This window comes from Hoplias malabaricus, chromosome 6, assembly GCF_029633855.1.
Source record: "Hoplias malabaricus isolate fHopMal1 chromosome 6, fHopMal1.hap1, whole genome shotgun sequence".
Classification (NCBI taxonomy): Eukaryota; Metazoa; Chordata; class Actinopteri; order Characiformes; family Erythrinidae; genus Hoplias; species Hoplias malabaricus.
The window spans coordinates 18780569-18801192 of record NC_089805.1 but is presented as its reverse complement, the minus strand read 5'-3'; the positions used below and the strand labels follow the sequence as shown (position 1 = coordinate 18801192).

At 37.0% G+C, this 20624-nt stretch overlaps 1 protein-coding gene across 5 annotated transcripts in view; it reads right to left on the bottom strand.

The window, feature by feature from the left end:
- Positions 1-18831, bottom strand: part of fam131ba (family with sequence similarity 131 member Ba) — a 70310-nt gene extending 51479 nt beyond the window's left edge. For 4 of the 5 annotated variants that reach the window (XM_066674854.1, XM_066674856.1, XM_066674855.1 and 1 more), the window contains exon 1: positions 18680-18831. In XM_066674854.1, coding sequence (XP_066530951.1) covers positions 18680-18707 — 28 coding nt within the window. In that variant the 5' untranslated portion in view covers positions 18708-18831. The remainder of the gene's footprint in view (positions 1-18679) is intronic. The other variant, XM_066674860.1, reaches the window with a different exon arrangement.
- Positions 18832-20624: the final 1793 nt, after the last annotated feature.

The following is a 20624-nucleotide window of genomic DNA, read 5'->3' as shown; positions in this document are numbered from 1 at the left end:
CATTTTTCCATTTTGTCATTGTGTTGATTGTGATATCTTTGTTTAGTAAGGGTAACATATTGGAACACTGCCATTTATTACATGCATTTACATTTAATAATATAACAGTATCTTATTCCATACATGACCAACAGATGTGTAGTATACACATTAAATTATACACAAGTATACCCAAACACTCAAACCTATCCAATCCACATAACAGCATGTGTTTTTGGACAGCGGGAGGAAATTAAAACCCTAACCTGAAGCTTGATTATTGCTTTCTATCACTTGTGACTTGTTTTTTTTTATAATGCTAAGAGTCACAATGACTGGTGAGAAACTTTTTACAGACAATTTGCTCATCTTCTTCTCTGAGTTCCACCAAAGACTATGCCTCTAGCTCAAAACAATATGTCCAACCGCAGTTCTCAGAGCTACTCTATCAAGAGAGATAGCTTTGCTTGCTGCCACCATGGGAGGCTCTCGTGGGAGGTTGTAACCACAGTTATCTACCTGCTGAGCTGAGCAATTTAACAGAGGCAAACTGTTCCCAAACAGGATACATCATGTCCTTGCCCAGTTCGAGCTCAGTGGTATGCATCATTTTCCTTTTCCCTAGAATATAGAAGGCACTGTTTAACTGGTGTCCAGTACATCAAATATTAAATGTCTGTTGTAGCTGTATTAGTTTTCCTTTATGTGAAATGTGCTTATATTTCTTATTTTAATTCAGCATAAATCAATCATTTTAACATTTTGAAGGGTCCATCACATGATCAAACTTTTGAGCTTTTTTTTTTTTTTTTTACATCTTCCATCACACTCTTAATTCATGGGATCATTTCCCAGACAGGAATTAAGCCTAGTCATGGACTACACAGCATTTTGTAAGGGGATTTTCCATTGAAATGAGCATAGGACTTGGCTTAATCCCTGTCTGGGAAACCAGCCCTATGTGTAGACAAACTTCTTCCAAAATATTTTGGCCATTATGCGATGGGCATCTATCATTCAGTAAATTCCTGCAATCTTTGCCTGCTGTTCCATTACATCTTTCAAATATCAACTGATTTCCTGGCTTCTGTTAGCTTTTACACACATAAAGGTATTTTAGATATAAACTGAATGATCACTGGATTTGGAACACCTACTATGTATCTACATTCACTCTCCAGTTTATCAGCTCCAGTGTCCATACAGGGGCACATTGTTGTTCTACAATTACAGAATATAGTCCACCTGTTCCTCTACGTTCTTATCCCCATTTCACCCTGTTCTTCAATGGTCAGGACCTCCATAGGACCACCACAGAGCAGATATGAATTGGGTGATGGATTTTTTTCAGTGTGTGTTTCTAATCCACGGATTGTTCAGTGTATAACTCTTTGTCAGTGGCATTAAGTAATAAACACTGAAACACTATTATGCAATGTGAAAATCATAATTCAGTTCTTTGCAAAAATGCCACTGAGGACGACCAGCACAAAGACTTTCTAGAGGTTTTTGAGCAACAGACAAGTTTTCCATGATCATAAACTGTTCTGAACTGTATAATGTTAACATTATATCACTATGGCAAGTTAGACAGAGCTTTTCCCCAAACGTCAGTATATGTAAAAAAAATAAAATAAAATAAAAAAAATTAAAAAAAAAAGGAACTGTACAGAATGACACTCGTTTACACAAAAATTATCTGAACATTTATACATTTCTGGTATATATCCCTCTGTGGACAATTACTTTTCCTGAGAAGCCCGTTGGTTGATATCTGGCCTAGATCTGTATTTTTATGATCTGAATGTGTAAGAATTCACTTCACTTATGGGTTTGACTTTTAAAATCAAACCATTTCACCACCTCAAAATTTCAAGTTTAAACATTTAGATAAAAACATTTTAAATAATAAAAATTAACATTTAAATACTTATGCTAATCATTTAGCACCATAGATTCCACTCCTGGGTGGAATGGGGTGTTGCATCAGTAACCTAGGCATGGGTGTTTTGCATATGTTTGAAAGTATCATTATTATGGAGGCATATATTGAGAGTTTAGAGACATAAGCTGCCATCAGGGTGACCTCTTTTCCCAGGATGTCCCAGGAATTGGTATTTCTGCATATTGTCCGTGTCCAATTAAAAACATGCATATCCACTTTTGTCGATTTTTAATTTACTACTACATTTTAGTTTACTTGCATGGACAGATAAGAAATTTTTTCCTTCTCCTTTAAAGTTAATATTTCCAGATTCAATATCACAGAAAATAAAAATCACAGATTCTTGTTTTCAAATTTTCTGGAAATGCGGTTTGGAAAAGTAAAAAATAAAAAAACCATGCAATAGACAAAACCATGCAACTTGATGTTATTGTGTGCAACATATCACATATCACTGATCTGTAAATTTGACATATAACAATTCAAGCCAGTCTGTCTATGGTTAGGTCATAATAATTATGCTGACGGTGTTTCCCATATGAATCAGAATGAAATATTTCACTGGTAAAAATAAATCAGCTATTAGCTTAATATGCTGAAAATATCTGATGTGGGTTTTTTGTCTGTTATTCCAAAGTTGATGGAAAGATTCCATTTTCTGCATGAATGAAGGAGACTGATATTAATCTTTCATACTATATCTGCAAAATATAAATAATATTAGGAAGAAACCAAAGAAGAAAACCAAAATCATGAAAAACAAGGCAAGCAGAGATATATTTGAAAGCATTTGTGACTAGTCAACCGGGCGGCACAGTGGTGCAGCAGGTAGTGTCACACACAGCTCCAGGGTCCTGGGGTTGTGGGTTCAAGCACCACTGAGTCTGTGCGGAGTTTGGTGTGTTCAGGGTGGTTTTCCTCCGGGTTTTCTCCCACGGTCAAAAAACACACGTTGGAAGGTGGATTGGCAGCTCAAAAACTATCGATAGGTGTGTGTGAGTGAATGTGTGAGCATGTGTCGCCCTGTGAAGGACTTGCATCCCCTCCAGGGTGTGTTCCTGCCTTGTTCCCAGTGATTCTGGGTAGGCTTCTGACCCACTGTGACCCTGAACAGACAATGAATGAATGCATGTAAATAGTCACAGAGGGTTAATATAGGTTCGTTTTTCCATTGAATAAAGAGGAGGCTTGAAACTCAAGAGGTTGCAACTACAGAGACAACAGTTACACTAGAGCAAACTGATGCCTTGGTAGACTGCTATGTCAGGTTTTATTACACAAGGTTTCGTCTTCTCAGTGGATGATGTGACAAGACTAGTTTATTGAGCCTAGATATAAAACACAGAAATATCGTTTACAGTGTTTTGGTTGTAGCTAGTACCTGTCCATAGTGAGTCTAGTTATGGTTCCATTCATCCTTGATAAAATTACAACAATCATTTTAACAAAAACTATCTTTGATCAAATTTCAAGCTACACTGTCACATTTTTCAGTTGACTTTAAAACTTAAAAGTGCTTCCCATAATTGCATGAATTTTATTGTAAATAAATCTGTCTGTTTGTGTGTTTGTGTACTGTAAAATATTGAGAGATGGGTACATCTGCCATGAAAACTAAAAATCTAAAAATATGTATTGCAAGCAAAACTGCCAAATAGAGCATTGCATCTCTGAGAGAACAATCCTGCTCAATCCCATCACTAGCTATATAACGTGACTGAGTATCCCTCATACAGTTTGTCGTTGCTCATTTTCTCTTGTTGAAGAACCACTCTCTCTACATCTGCTGAGCAGGGAGGCACTGGTCAAATCATGTACAGTTCAAGTACAGTGACCCAATTTTCATCTCAGATCTAATATTAGATCTAGTATTGGAACAAAGTACTGAAAATCCAATGAAACAAAACAGTACTGTAAAATACGGCAAATTATACAGGATTTTCTGTTTTTGGTTTGCACAGGTGGAATATAGGTAAAATACATAACAGTGGTAAATGACATAGACCAAGTGAAGGTCAAACATTTTTACAAGCTCATAAAAAGGGTTGCAACCTATTGGTTATGAGAGGCATTAGAAGTATCAGTGAGAAATTAGTATTATCTTTCTTACATTGCTAGCCGGGAAATGTATTTTTTTTATACCTCTGCTGGTCAAAGTTGGAACAGCATGCTAATTTTAGTACCTAGCTCCTCAGATTTCTTTTCTCTCTCTTTTTTAAATGAATCCTTAAGGGATAACCAAAAAATATATAGCTGCCTCCTGCTGTGTATATATAGCTTTATCTGCTGGTAAAAACACTGTGTTAACCATTAAAAAAATACATTTTTAACCCTTCTGGCTCAATTCACTAATATGGAAAAAACTTGAAGAAATATTTATTGCTTTTGATCGCTAAAATTGAAACTGTGATGTTTCAAAAAATGTTTCAACCCTTCTGGGTCTGTACAACAGGCAGAACATATTTTTATTTTCATCGTGTCCTTCAGGGCTTACGTAGCTTACACAAGAAACTAAATACAAATAAAAATAACCCTGTTTTGAAGTGTAATCCAAGCTTTTGTAAGTAAATGTAAGTTTTAGCTGTTGGTGAAGAAACTGTATGTTGACTACAACAGATGACAGCAGAAAAAACCTGATACCTTGAAATGCAGTTAAAGAGGTAAAAGAAGTAGGCAGTTATGGCTAGTTGTTTAATTTTGCTTGCATTAGTTTCTGTTATAAATTCTATATAATGTGAAGCTGTTGTCAATGTGTTATGTTTTCTCCTTCCTGGCAACATGGACTGAAGCAGTACACCCTGTGGCTACTGCCCAATTTGGACGGCGCATGCGCAGAACATCATGCTTTCCTGATGGCTCTGATACTTTATTCATTTCTTCTTCAAGCTTATTTGTAAATAGACACAGCCCTTTTTAGGTGAACAGCATGTCCCACATTATTATTCATCATGCTTTGTTTAAACAGAAGAATACCTCATTGTATCTACACAGATATCATCAGAGAAGGAATATACTGTATGTTTTAAGCAATGCCGTTTTAAAAATTTCTACAAACAAAATTCAGTCACTGAGACTACTCATTTACAATCCTGTTCTGAACAAAATCGTAAGGCAGTCTGGTGGGATTGAGGAATCTAGAAAAACCTACTGACCCAATTTTCTTCAGAGTTGTAACAGGAATGTGTTGAAACAATCTCAACAAAAGCAAATGTTGCTATTTTGCTATCAAATGATTATCAATGTCTTTATAATGATTTTATATAAATGAGTTACACTGACCAATTAGTAGAAATCTTAAATTTTCTATGAGAAACATTCTAACCATGCTCTTATTGACAATAACAGCACTTTTTTTTCACAACTCCACTGAGCTGCTGCTTACAACTCTATTTATGGTGCAGCTTTCCTTATTACATTTTTCACAACTAAATAAGCTGTACTCAGTTTACTTCAAGTTCATACACTGCTACTATTCCAGATATAAATCATTTAACAATTATACTCATTTTCACTGTTATAAACACACACATTTAACATAAGACATAGAAATAAGACATTAATTAATGTAGTTTTAAATGAAAAAATATAAGGAACCAAGTAGAGAATGGTCATCAGAAATGCAGCTGCTGTAACATTCCTTTCTGCAATGTCTCAAATCATTTTCCATTCCCTACACAGTGCACTAAAATTGCATGTAAACCATATCTGTGGGTTTAAAACCAAGCAGAATGTTTAAAATTAAGTAATGTATATATGCCTGTCCAAAATGAATGTACAGTAATCCCTCGTTTTTCGCGGGGGATGTGTTCCAAGACCACCCACGAAAAACGAATTTCCGCGAAGTAGAGGAAAGATATTTTTTATGTATTTAACGAGTATTTGGACCTTAACCCTCCCTGTGCTGTTAACAACCCACCCTTTGCATTAAACAGTCATTCTATAATGTTTTTCAGCTGGAACTGCATGTGATATCCTACCAGTTTCTTTAATAGAGTAATTCCTAAGCTGTGATTTAGCGTAAGTAAATTTGGACATGAACAATACATGTACTGTACATAAGAAATACTTGTAAATGATAAATTTTGTCATACACAGGCCTAGTCTAATACATGTAAATAATAAAAAAGCCCCCTTGAAAAAACCCACGAAGTAGCGAATCCGCGAAAGATGAACCACGAAGTAGCGAGGGATTACTGTATTTAAACGATGGAAAAAAACATGCCTGTTTAGGCCTCAAAGGTCATCATCGTAATTCTGCAAAAATCGAGAAACAATAGCAGTATTTTCACTGAATTACAACCCTGGTCTAGCTTGGATCTCACTTTCCATTTATATCACAATGTTTCAGAGTTCAATATTAATTCCCTTCTTGCAACACATTCTCCCCTCCCTTATTAATTTCTCTCCTTTAAAATCCTGTCTTCCAGTATCTTCTTATGCATCACTCTTTCTTTCCCCATCCCTCCCAATCTCCTTCCTCTCCTCTGACTCATTCTTTGCAGTCTGGTCCCTCTCTCTCAGGTTGGTTTGCACAGCCCTCTCCTACCCATCCTCATTTTGCATCATGTGCTCAGTAGAAGCATGCCCGTCAATCATGTTATCGACCAGTCACCTTGGGCAGTGTCAGTTACAGTGTACAACGAATCATGCAATCACAGCACTAGCATCAGTGGAGGGGTGAGTGAAGAGGGAGGATATACATAGTTGTGGATTTTTAGTTTACTACATCATTTGAACAAAACAGCTATCCTTCACTGTGTGAAAGGACCAAAAGTAATGTTCCATTATTTACATGGATAAAAACCCTCTTTACATTGACTTCCACTGCAAGATAAGGTTTTTCTTTTTCCTGTAAAGATACTATAATGGGAGATATATGTTTATGTTGGACATCAGCAATATATTAACTGAAGGATAAGTGTAGCATTGTATATAAACCTCTAATAAGGCTTATATTAAGGCCTTTATATAAATTAATTAATTAAAATTTATTATTTTTAATATATTTTATATATACTACCCTGCGTGTGTGTGTATGTGTGTGTGTGTTTGTGTGTGGGCGCACGCAGTATATTTCGTATACCCTACTAAATATGTAATTTTAACAGAGATGAGTTTTTAGTTTGAGAAGAAACTTTGAATGATCAAGTCACTCACATCGAGTGATGTTTACAAAAGTAGCGAACGGCTCTCGGGGCTCCAACTGATGTTGAGCCGGGGAAAGTGTGTAATCAAATAAAATAATGTTGACTACATGATAAAACCCATATATAGCTCATAATACACACTGGACCATGTTATTACAACCAAAAGGGTAACTTTGGTGTTGCACTAGCCGTTATAAACACAGCAACCCATAGTAAAACACTTAATGGGGTGTAACATTTAGAAACCACTGCTGCTGCTAGTTTGGAACCTATTTTGGATTAATAAAGCACTAGCAAACAAGTTCATCATAGTTTTTCATGACTTCAAGCAGGCAATTTAAGATTTGAACAGATTCTCACAGCTGGATTTTGACAATAAAAATTAGACCACGAGGTCTACCAGTTATTAACTAAATAATAACTATACATATTTTCATAAAATGCAATAAAAAAGAATCTGTAATTTGGTACCAAAGTTATCTTGAAATTTTATCTGAAAAAAGTACAACTAAAATATTTCCAATGGTTTCACTGACCAATTGTGGACTGACCAACTGTACTCTATTCTCTTCAAATATAAATGAATTCTGAATTTGGTGCTTGCACACATTCAAAAAAGTTGGGACAGGGCCATGTTTACCACCGTGTTACATCAGCTCTCCTTTAAATCACACTTTTGAATAATTTAAAAGCGGTTACAGATAATGAATGAATGAATGAATGAATGAATGAATGAAAATTGAATATGAAAAACTTTTGCAAGTACACTCATCAGCTGCTAGTAAGACTTTGTGATGTGCCAGAGGAGACAAATCTAGACTGCAGACAGAACACCCAAACACACACACACTCTGTCAGTGAAGGCAAGTTATTATAACTTGCATGGAATGAGGTCTGAAACTGTCTTGTGGAGATAAGAGTGGACAAACACATCTCTTTAAGGTGTACTGCTAACGTTAGCATTAGCAAACCTATCCAATGCCAGAGAATGGATACCACAACAAAGAAGATTTTTTTTGAAAAATCAGTTTTTGCAATCAGTTTTATTTTTGAGATAAAATGTTGAATCATTAAACAGGATCCAAAATAATCAGAAGGATCAGCTCTGTACACTTTTCTTTTAATCAGAACAATGGGATCAGCTTGTGCTTTATCACAGTCCCTGTAACATCCAACATCATGGCACAAATTTTTCTGCAGTCTGAACAAATTTATAGTTGCATATACTGCTTAAACAATAAACTAAATAAAAATAAAATAAAAATGCTTGGAGGATTCATTAAACACATTAAATAGAAATCAGTGTTGCATATGCAAATCCCACTGTTCTGATTAAAAGACAAATGGATCTTTATGCACACAACTTTTATGCTTATGGTGGTTTGTTTCTCATAACATGGCACTTCCTAAAGATTCCAATATATATTTTTGCTTGCAATATATCACAATATACTGAATTGTAACCACTATCATGATATGTATCGTATCAGTAGGTTCTTGCCAATGCACAGCCCTAACAGCACTGCCTTACAGCTTTCTTTCTCAGGATTTCCTAAATATTTTCTCAATACATTATATAACCTACGTTTGCAATCTTGCACTGAGAAAATTTGAACTGACAATTCTCTCATGAAGTTTTCAATATGCTGTATATCATAACCCATGTTTGACGGCAAAGACTGAGGCATTCAACTGCTTATAATAGGGGCGGCACGGTGGCGCAGCAAGTAGTGTCGCAGTCACACAGCTCCAGGGGCCTGGAGGTTGTGGGTTCGATTTCCGCTCCGGGTGACTGTCTGTGAGAAGTTGGTGTGTTCTCCCCGTGTCCGCGTGGGTTTCCTCCGGGAGCTCCGGTTTCCTCCCACAGTCCAAAAACACACGTTGCAGGTGGATTGGCGACTCGAAAGTGTGTGAGTGAATGTGTCTGTGTTGCCCTGTGAGGGACTGCCGTCCCCTCCAGGGTGTATTCCCGCCTTGCGCCCGATGATTCCAGGTAGGCTCTGGACCCCCCGCGACCCTAAATTGGATAAGCGGTTACAGATAATGGATGGATGCTTATAATAGTAAAATGATTATTCTGTAAAACTTTTATAATTTTTACTTAGACACCTCATTTGTGTGTGTGTGTGTGTTGCAGAAATTATTTCTAAATGTGTTCATATTTTTCAATATTACATAAATTTTCTTCGCTAACATTGGAAATTTAAAAAAAAAAAACATTCAATTAACGAATAATTTTATAAATTGTACTTCCTTCTTAATTTGTGTACAGGAACACAAACTCCTTTTCTCCACACACCTCCTCAGACATGGTGTGGGCTTCAGGGATGAATAAAAATGTTGAACCAAGGAAAAATACATAGGTCTCTGGGGAAAAATAACTCAACAAGTAGCAATACCACGCAGGAAAAATGTGACGGTTTTGTACTAGTTCGTTTCTTGGCATCTCAAATAAACTGTACTCTGACCCAATCAACCATCTACCCCCAAAATAGTGCACTTTAAAGACTTAAAGACATACACTGTCAGGAACTGACAAGATAAACTATTTTTATGATTTGTTATTATTGTTTAAGTTGAATGGAAAGGAATATTATCTGTCCATAAAGACGTGTTTATCTGCCCCAAGCATCCTGTTTTTTGGAAACCAAAATACGGTCAACCAACAGATGAGCTATTGTTTCTAATTTGTCACCTACATGGGAAATTAAAAAGGTCAGCGTGTCTATTAGATTGCACAGTTAAAGGACAGTGTTTTAAAACTCTATTAACAATGCTGAGTGTGTATGTGATCCCCTTGAACAGTTTTTCCGTTAAACATGGGAAACTGCACTGACACCTCTGAGGCTAGTCTGAGATGTAATTATGTTTTTAAAGTGCCTTTTGACACAACATTTTATTATTTTAGTAAAGTTTTGAATGCTTATGGTTTTCTGCACTACTCGTCTTTAAAATGATGGCCTAGCAAATAAATGGGCCCTCATCCTATCAGGACTGTTTAAGAACAACACCATATATATATATACATCGATCAGACATAACATTATGACCCCCTCGTTATTTTTATACACACATTTTATTCTCATTTTATATTTTAGCTCCAATGACCATACAGGAGCACTGTGTAGCTCTACAATTACAGACAGTAGTCCATCTGTAGCTATGCATACACAGTTTGCCCACTTTCACCGTGTTTTTCAATGGTCAGAACCCCTACAGGATCAATACAGAGGAGGTATAACTGAGGTTAAAAAAAACAAAAACTCGAGTAGCACTGCTGTGTCTGATACACAACACATGCTACCACACCGTAGAAACATCCTTTACCACAGCAGATGGTTCTCTGTGGTGGTCCTGAGCACTAAAGAACAGGGTGAAAGGGGTTAAGTCTGCCAAGCAAAGAATTTACTTCAGTCTGTAATTGCAGAATTACAAAAATGCACCTATATGGTAACTGAAACTAATAAACTTGGACAGTGTAGGAGTGTTCAGAAAAGGAGGTTATTTTTAATGTTGTGGCTGACTGGTGATTGGTGTATAACTTCTATTCTATTCTATAAAATCTATTCTACCATAATTCTTTGGTTAGAAAATGTGTGATGAGTGTTCTCACCTATGCTACGTGATGTGTTCTTAGACCTAAAAGTTCTAATCACACTAAATCAGCTATGTCACAGCAGGAAAAACACTAAATTGTGCAGCTTGCAGTTTAAGGCCCTACTGAGAAATTAAGTTAATCATAGATTTATTCTGCTATTTAACAAATGAATAAATACATAAATGATGGATGTTGAGCAATTACAGTTAGCCAACAGCTGTCTGTTCTTTAAGCTCCCTGTTACTTTTACAGTAACAAATGCAAATATTTACCATTATCTTCTTCTATGGCAAATCCAGCTTAAGATATTAATTAATATGATTTGGTGAGCATTTACATACCTAATATATCAAACATATAATATGTGTGTGTATATATATATATATATATATATATATATATATATATATATATATATATATATATATATATATATATATATATATATATATATATATATATATATATATATATATAAACAATAAAAGCCGTTATCATTGAAGTGTCTCCAATAATCCATGTAATGCCTAGATGGCATTACATCTGAACTAGTGTTCCACAATAAGTGCACAGTCAATGTGGTACACTGAATATTTACCAGGAAACCTTGAGGATGTGCATTTGAAAATACTCTATGATATAAACAGTATGGGTAAATCCCATTTCACCCCTTGTCCCTACCACTTAGCCCTACACCTCTGTTTTGCCTAGAGGTAGGGGTTCTCAATTCTCGTTAGGAAAGAGGGATAAGGCCAAGGGGAGGGCTACATACTTCTTGAAACAGAGATTTTTTAAGGCTAGGTGGTGGCGCAAGCGACCAAAGACAGCCACAAATGTTTTATTTATGTTTTTCATGTTTTTTTTTACTGTAAAAATTATGATAACCACTGTATTATCTTAGTTTAATGTAATTTCAGTGCATTGTGTCCTTTTATTTCATAATAAGCATAAAACATCATGTATGCTAATGTCTCAGAATTTCCACTTCCACCATAATTGCTGAATTACAGTCTAGCACCTGTTGCTACTGCAGCAAATGGAACTGGAAGTTTCTAACAAAAAGCCGCCACCGTTGAATTTAGCTTTATAACACAGAGATTAGGAATGGGTGATAATATAGGACTGTGGAAAGCTTTTAAAAGAATGATGCCCTAAATTCCAGAGGCTCTAATATTGCTGTAGAATGGCAGCAAAGCACTGCTGAAGCACTGCTCTTTTGTGTGTTCAGATGATATATGAGGCTCCATTCCATAGGGGAACATTTTAACCACTGCACCATGTAAATCAGCTGCAAGGGGCAAGATAACACTTGAAAACAAAGTGTAGGGGTAAAATTAAGAAATAGGATTTTAAAAGTTTTTAGAATCCCCTTAAAAATAGAGAATTCAGCTATTTTAAGGTACACGTATTGTAGACACTGATGTTCCATTGTGCACAGATTTCATAGAATAGTATGACATAAAATAGCATGCTGTATATAAGCCTAAGGTCCTCATGCCTAGTGTTAAGCAGTGGTTAGAAGCGTATGAAGCCCTCCAGCTTAGGGGTACTGAGCAGTGGAACTGTGTCCTCTGAAGAGATAGCAATATTAGTGCCTTTCGTTTGAATTAGTGTATCATCTTAGTAATATTCTCATTGGTGAATCCCATCAAATGCTCACAAAAATGCTACAAACCCTACTGTAAAACCTATTTGAAGTGTAGAGGTTTTTATTGCAGCAAAGGTGGGATGACAACAAATACCATTTTGAAGAATTTAAATGGTACACCCATTTAATTTTAGGTAGAATTCTGGAAAAGGAATATGACAGAGAAAAGGCCTGAGTGAAGAGACCTATGTTGTTCTGACTGATGACCTTATATCCAGTGATGAAATACTTCTATGTTAGTGGGAGTGGTCTAAAACAGGAAGACAATTCTCCCATCCACAGGACACCAAGGACACAGAACTGTTTACTGAGTATGGAAATGATGTAAATCATATGGTATGACCTTCATAGGCAGCAGCGCTCAATCCAGTTGAACACCTAAGGGAGATTTTGAACTGGCAAATTAAAAACACTATAATCAAACCACCAATTCAAGCCAACCCTTGTATGGACAGTTCTAGAGATTGCAAAATCTAACGCAATGCATTCTGGCAGCTTGCTGTGGCCTAACATTTTTGTAAGACACTTTTTGTTGTTCCTTTTTCGTGCGTTCATGTACTGAATTTTGTCCATATTGAAAAAAATCCTTGAAATAAAACTATAATTTCCCTTACTTTTCATCAAAATGGAAACATGAACTTGAAAAATAATATCTGATATTCTATTAGAGATGTGCTAAAAGGAAATACGTTACATTAAACAATGAACATTAACATACATATCATTTGACATTATGTGGCTAGCCCATTATTATTGTTATGCTACTATATGGCAGTTTTGCCAATAGCTAGTCATGGTATATGCATTCAAACTGCCACTTTATAAGGAAACAGTTGGAGATCACTCATTAGATAGAGTAGAATGTTTTCTCCCTGTCTTATATTTTGTTGTCTGCCAATAATAAATTGCATTTAGTGCCAGCCCTGGATTGGACCTATATTTTTGGGTGGTATACTATATATTAACAGTGCCACAAACTTACCATCAGAGGCATTTTCTTCAATACATAAATTATATATTTATAAAAAATATATTTTTGTAACTTAATTGGGTTGTATTTTAGCATCTATTTTAGTATAAACACATACACTGTAAACTAAGGTTCAATATGCACTCACAACTAGTAGCTTAATTTTTGTCATGCACAACCCTTACCTTATTCATTGTTGGTCAGTTTCAGCTAACAACATTGCTGTTGGCCAGGTATATTAGACCTAATCCTCCACAACATTTTGATTAGATTAAGGTCAAGACTTTGACTTGGCCATTCCAAAAGATTAACTTTATTATGTTCTGCCATTGTTTGGTAGAAAGACTCGTGAGCTAAGGGTCATCGCCTCACCACATGACTCACGTTCTCTTGAGATTCAGTCCACGAGCAGATGTCCTGAAATTTTCCTTTAGAATGTGCCAGTGTAATTTATTGTTCCATAAATTATGGCAAGCAATCCTGGCCCAGGTTAAGCAAAACAGGGTTAAAAACATAATACTTTAATTTAAATGAAGGTCAATACAGAGAGACTGTATTCAAAATATTTTTGGAGCATTTCTACTGATCCATTCATCATATAATTTTCACACAATGTGAAGGACAGCTGCTGAATTCAAATGATGTAGTAAACTAAAATCAATAAAAATGGGTATATATGTTTTTCTTTGGACAGTGACAATATGAAATATTGAATCATTTTCCTCAAAAAAAATAAATGAAACAGTATTATAATTTTTGTCTGAAATGTTTTATCTATATTTATGGTGTGGAAATCTATGTGTATGAAAATGTATGCACAAATAAACAAGCCCCACGTAATGATGTACAAATCATTTAAACCCTATAAAGATGAAAAATTCACCACTCTGTCAAAAATGGTGCAGGCAAATAATGATTAAGTTCTTTGGGAATTCATCATCTACCTTAGTACATAACATCATTAAAATATTCAGAGAATCTGGAAATCTCTAAATGCAAAGAGCACAACCAATACTGGCTGATTGTGTTCTTTAGACCCTGAAGTGGCACTGCATTAAAAATAGACATGATTCTGTAGTAGAAATCACTTCATGAGCCCAGAAACCTTTCCTAAAACCAGTGTCTGAACACAGTTCCTTTCTGCACTCACAAATGTAATTTAAAACTCAAATATTCAAAGACAAACAATGCTTTGAATATGATCCAACAACACAGCCACCTACACTGGGTAAATGCTTCAAGATTCCAAAAGGACTGATATAAATTGGGAAAGTGTCCTATGATCTGACAAATCAAATCAAAATTTCTAATTCTTTTTTAGGGATCATTTATTAGCACAGTTAAATTGCCAGCATCTTTAATGCACATGGCATGGGTGACCTGCACATTTGTGAAGGCACTGTTAATGCTGTATGATATATATAGGATTTGACATGTTGCTTTCCAGACCATGGCTTTTTCCAGGAAGGCCTTGCTTATTTAGGCATGACAAGACCAATACACATACTGTATTGGTGCTATGTTAGTCCAGACTTATCACCCACTGACCACTGGTGCAACATAAAATGTAAAAAATAAATAAATAAATCATCAGCTAAATTCATAAAACAAGCAAGATTATTTTTAAATTAACTACAGCAGCATGTCTCCTCAGTTCTGAAACACATGCAGAGTGTTGTTCAAAGAAGAGTTGATTCAACACAGTGGTAAACATTCCCTTGTCTCAAAATTTATGGAACATGTTTCTGACTTTTTTTTTTTTTTTTTAGAATTCTAAATTCTAAAGTGTTCCTAAATATTCCGGCTCTGCTTAAAAAATGGGCCACTAACTTGAGGTAAGTCCTTAAAAAGCTTAATGAGAACATTAACATTGATGAGCACTTCAGTGTGCTTTATTTTACATGGAAATAGCCTTTGTTTTTAATGATATCCCTCTCACAACATAACAGACCATTTGGACTGTTGTATGGGAAGCACTTGACCCACATTGCGCACATCTCCACTCCTCTCTTCACCATGGTCACTGTAAACCAGAATCTATTTATAGAAAGCTGAGCTAAATATGACAGCCAGGCTCCTCCTAAAAAAAGCAGCAAAAAATTTCCTAAACAAATTCCAGACCTGAATGGGAAGCCACCCTCAGTACAGTTCTGCTGGGAAATGCGACCCAAAAACTTACACTGAGAAATCCCTCCATTTAAACTTTTAATAATAAATAAGAAAAACATTGAATAGCAAATAAGTAAAACACTATCAAAATAATTTAGCCTTTCAGTTTGCATACTTTTGGCAACGTGATATAATACATTTTATTCACGTGCATATGCACACACAGAAAAAAAGTACCTTAAATAAATTTGCCCAATTTTCTGCCCCACTTCGCCATGTACTCTGTTGTAGGGTAACAAACGTGCCCTGTTTTTTCTTTTTTTTCCTCCTGGGAAAAGAACCCCCACTTTCTCTCCACTGAGCCCTGTCTGCGCCTCTCACACTGCCTCAATGACAATCAAAGGTCAAACACAGCACCAATTATTTATTTCACCCCACCCCCACCCCGGGCTTTGTTTTGATAGGCTACTGCACTCCTACTCATTCAGCTGTCACCCAGAATTGGCCCTGGCAAATCAGCATTGCTTAATATACTCTTATGACTAAATAAAGCAATGCTAATTTTAAGATGACCACCTTGTTCCTACACTCACTCTCCATTATATCTGCTCCACTTACAATACTGTTGCACTTTGTAGCTCTATAATTAAAGACTGGAGAACATCTGTTGCACTGCATACCATACAGCTCCCGTCAACCCTCTTCTTCAAAGCTCAAGACCCCTGCAACACCACCACAGAGCAGGTAATATGAGTGCTGGACAATGCTCAGCACTGCAGTGCACTCTGACGTGGTGGTGGTGTGTTAAGTGTGTAGTGCGTTAGTACGAGTGGCCCAGGCATTGCAATGATGCTAGAATTTTTAAGCACCACTGGTGCTCACCAGCCACTGCATTAGACACACTTGATTTGCTGGTCCACCTTGTAGCTGTAAAGTCAGAGACCTCTCTTCTTGTTGCACAGTTTGGTTTAGTCAGCCCCTTGTGCTTCATCAGAGGCCACAGAATGCTGCTCACAGGCTATATATATGCTATATATGGTATGCTGGAGGAGAATTTTCAGTACAGCAGGGACAATGGGGTTTTAAAAAAACTCAAGCAGCACTGCTGTGTCTGATCCACTTGTACTGGCACAACACACACACTATCATGCCACCATATCATGAACACTGCAGTGCTGAGAATGATTAACCACCCGAATAATACTTACATAATTGGAGATCCTGACCATATAAGGACATGATGAAAGGGGACAGAAAATAATTCAGAGTCACACATAGGCTATGTAATTTTAGACTACAAATTAAATACAGATATATGCTCAGTGGAGCTGATAACATAGACATTGAATGTAGAAATAAGAGGTTACTTTCAAACAGATTAAACCAAACATACTTCTGTAATCATAGCTGCATTTATACCCTTAAAAATGCAAGGTCTGATGCCCAGGTAGTGCAAAACAAGCTGCTGCATTTTTAATTCTGTCCTCTAACTGGCTCGTCTCACTGCAGACTGTTATAGAATAGGGGGATTGTCTGCATCCACAACAGCATACTATAGTACTGTAAATACTTTACTAATGAATATCCAACTTAAAGTGGTGCACTACTTTTGAAAGGCATGCAGGAGAAATGGGGATATTTAATGTTCTTCATGTACAGGTCTGCTTATGACTGTTACATATATATACACAGTGGAAACTCTGACTATTTTGAATGTACAGAAAATCAACACATTTTTATAGCATCGCAAAAGCTTTAAAATTAATAAAATGCGGATTTTTCAGCTATTAGTGTTGAAAAACAAGTGTGGCCATTTCAGGTTGCTGACTAACCAACACTCACAGACTAACCCAGAGATGGGTTTCCCAAAATCCCCATCTTAATACAATGAAGCTTCTTAAGAGGCAGAGTGAGCATCACACTGAACACTCACTCACTCTCTCTGTTTAGATTATCTTAACCCTAAGATGTTTTTGGGAAACAGGGCCCTGGTAAGTTTTGCTTCGATTTTGAGAATTAGCTGATAAATCAGGATGTTACGCTGTCCAAATAAAACATATATCTTAGGCTAATCATGTTTTCAGGCAGACTTAACCATGCAAATACATATTCATTGCTGACCAGTGAGTTATATTGTCACTTGAATGCCCAGTCAACATTCTTGGCCATAATATAGACAATCTGAAAACAGGCGTTTCAGACATATTTTCAGACAAAGATAGACATACCTTTGTCTACCAACATACCTAGCTTGACCATGCTAATGTTTTTTTTTTGTTCAATCTCCATCCATCCATCCATCCAGCTATCACTAAACTAACTAGCAAAACTAATCTTAGCAGGATATTCAGTCAATACTGATAGGCAGTTTCGACATACTGTGGGGCCTGCATATTGTTTTAGACACAGGCAGTGGGATTTCTCCTGAGAGTTGGAGTTAGAAGTGAGGATGTTTAGGATGTCTCATGTTTAGCGGAACCGCCGTCATGCTTCAAGTGGCCACAGGCACTGTTGACTTAGCACAATTTGACCTAGTGTAGCCTACACCCGCCGGCTCTATGTCACACCTGAGCTTCAGTGTGTGTGTTTGTATATGTAGGCCACATCACAGGTGCGTGTGTTTTTTTTTTACGTGCTTTCGTCTTTTACCACTTAACCTGAAATGCACCGCGAGCCCCCCTGTGCATCTCTGTGACGCATGCACACGTGCGCGCACACAGACGGACGGGCGCGCGCGCGCGCATACGCGCCACAATGCAGATCCGTAAATGGCTGGTATTTTTTTTCCTACCTTGACCTCGGCGTTACTTATCCATGTCATGGACATGGCTCTTCAACTCTCTCCATATTTCACATTTCCCTGCCCTTTTATTCACCCACCCATTGGTATTTCGTTCTTTCTTTTGCCTCTATCCCCTGCATCACCTCACGCCGTGCCATACCTCTCTTTCATCCGCCCTTCTGTCTTTCTGCACTCTTTCATCCCTCTCCCTGTCCCCCTCCTCCCAGCCTCCTGCTATCTCTGCTGTCAATGCCGGTCGAAACCCCCTCGTTTTCTCCCCTTATTTTCCTCCAGTGTACCCATTCGCCCACCATGCTGGAAGATGGTCTGAGAGCTTCGAAAGCTAAACTGTCTTTTTAAGCAAAAGGTTTCCATAGAAACGCACACATACAAATACATTTCCTTGGGAGGTTTGGGGGGGGGGGGGGTGTCTCTGAGCATCTTGCACTTCCCCAACCATCGGTGTAGCGGAAAAACGTGGAATAAATAACGAAAGCTTACTGATAGTGCGGGAGCCGATACAGCCCATGATGTCTCAGCGAGGGCCGGTAAGTGCACGAGCGAGAAGAAAAGGCGCCTTTTCAGCAGACATTGCTCTTTTCCTTCTCCTTATCTCTCCTTCTCGCTCTCCTCTTCCTCTTCGAGTCTCTCACTCTCTCGTTCTCCCTCAACGACACTACGTGTTCGCCTCTCTCTCTCTCTCTCTCTCTCTCTCTCTCTCTCTCTCTCTCTCTCTCTCTCTCTCTCTCTCTCTCTCTCTCTCTCTCTCTCGTCTCCCCCCACTTTCTCTGTGGCGTGCTGTGAGATTTGAGTCAGTAAGTCAGTGTGTCTGAGAGTTAGATTTAGTTTCTTCTTTTTCATTTTCACAAACTAATTCAGTTTACGCCACAACATTCGCGCCGTAGGCCATTATGCATTAAAGAGTTAAAAGGAAATTCTCATATTTTCTTTAATTCTGCAAAAATCACTAAGATATAAACAATTCCTGAGTGTTTTGACAGAAACGCTGCAGTGTAATTACACCGTGGTGATAGGAACAGGTCGCGTTGCAGTAATCATTCAACCATGAAAACAAAGTCAAGGGCCAGTATGTTAGTGTCATTGATTTATAATTTTACTTGAATATATATTACAGTCTTTTCTTTTCAACTCTAAGATACTGCAGGGAATTTCTCACGGCAGAACATGGGTCTAATACAAAATATTGTTTATATTAGCCAGCTTGCAGACAGCTACTGTTTGAGAGCATATTAAAGACAGACCACATTACTTGGTCCAGATAGATATGTTCTGTTTTCAATCTTTTTTTTTTTTTTTTTTTTTTTTTGGCAAAGTCCATTTGTAAAAAAATATATAATAATTAAATAATAATAATAAGTCATACAAAGACTATGTTCTTTTTGAAGTTTCATAAATAAGCCTTTGTTTTAGTGGGCCAAGTGAACTCAACGAAATAAGGTTGCCTTTTGGGGAAACCTGGTTATATTTGACCAGTGAACAGAGGCGTAACACTATACAAAAATATAATGTGCATCATGGACATCACCATCTTGACATATGCATGCAGTTTATAATGTCCTCCTTATGTTGTTTGAACCCCAGACATTGCAATCATAATGAAAAAATAGACCCCTGAAAACCAGAAAGTAAATTCTCAAAAGCCAAACAGCTTTACAGAGTTCTTCAGCAGTTCATTTGTCCAGTGCAGAAGCCCAGGTGCATTGTGGCTGACAATGACATGTGGCTGTTGTCTGTCAGTAATGAGGGATTTCAGCTTTTAGTCCTTGCTAATATGTAAATGCCTGCACTTTAGTTGCATTGTCCTTTCATTGCTGTAGACTGTGCTTGTAAATCATCTCTCTGTCTCTCTCTCTCTCTCTCTCTCTCTCTCTCTCTCTCTCTCTCTCTCTCTCTCTCTCTCTCTGAAAAATACCAAAAGCAGTTGGTTTAGACATGGCATACTTGTTACAATATAAAGTTATGTCCCTCATATTTTCTCTCATTTTTTGCAGGAATAAATTATTATTTTTTATAAAAAAGAAAAACAACAACATAATAATGAATAAATACATATATAATGATAATACAAAAAAGCAATTTTTTTACATTGCCAAACAGATGCAATGTTACAATGAACAAGGAAATAACCAGAGTCAACAGCCTGAAATAAGTAAGGAGCCAGCCATTTATTCAGATGATCCTGCTGGCTGCTGTGTATGCAGTATTTGAGGACATCACAGTTGATGCCTGTAAACGCGGGATAAGACATTCAAAAAGATTCTTTCTGTGGGGCATTGCAAGGAAGCTATCCAATGTGGTGTTGATGAGAATCTGTGGCCCGACAGACCGGAGTATCAGAGGTCTTAATGAAAAACACTTTTATAAAGTTCTGAGGTTGTTACCTCATCATTTGCTAGCTCTAAAGTCTAAAGTTTGTGTGCTCAGA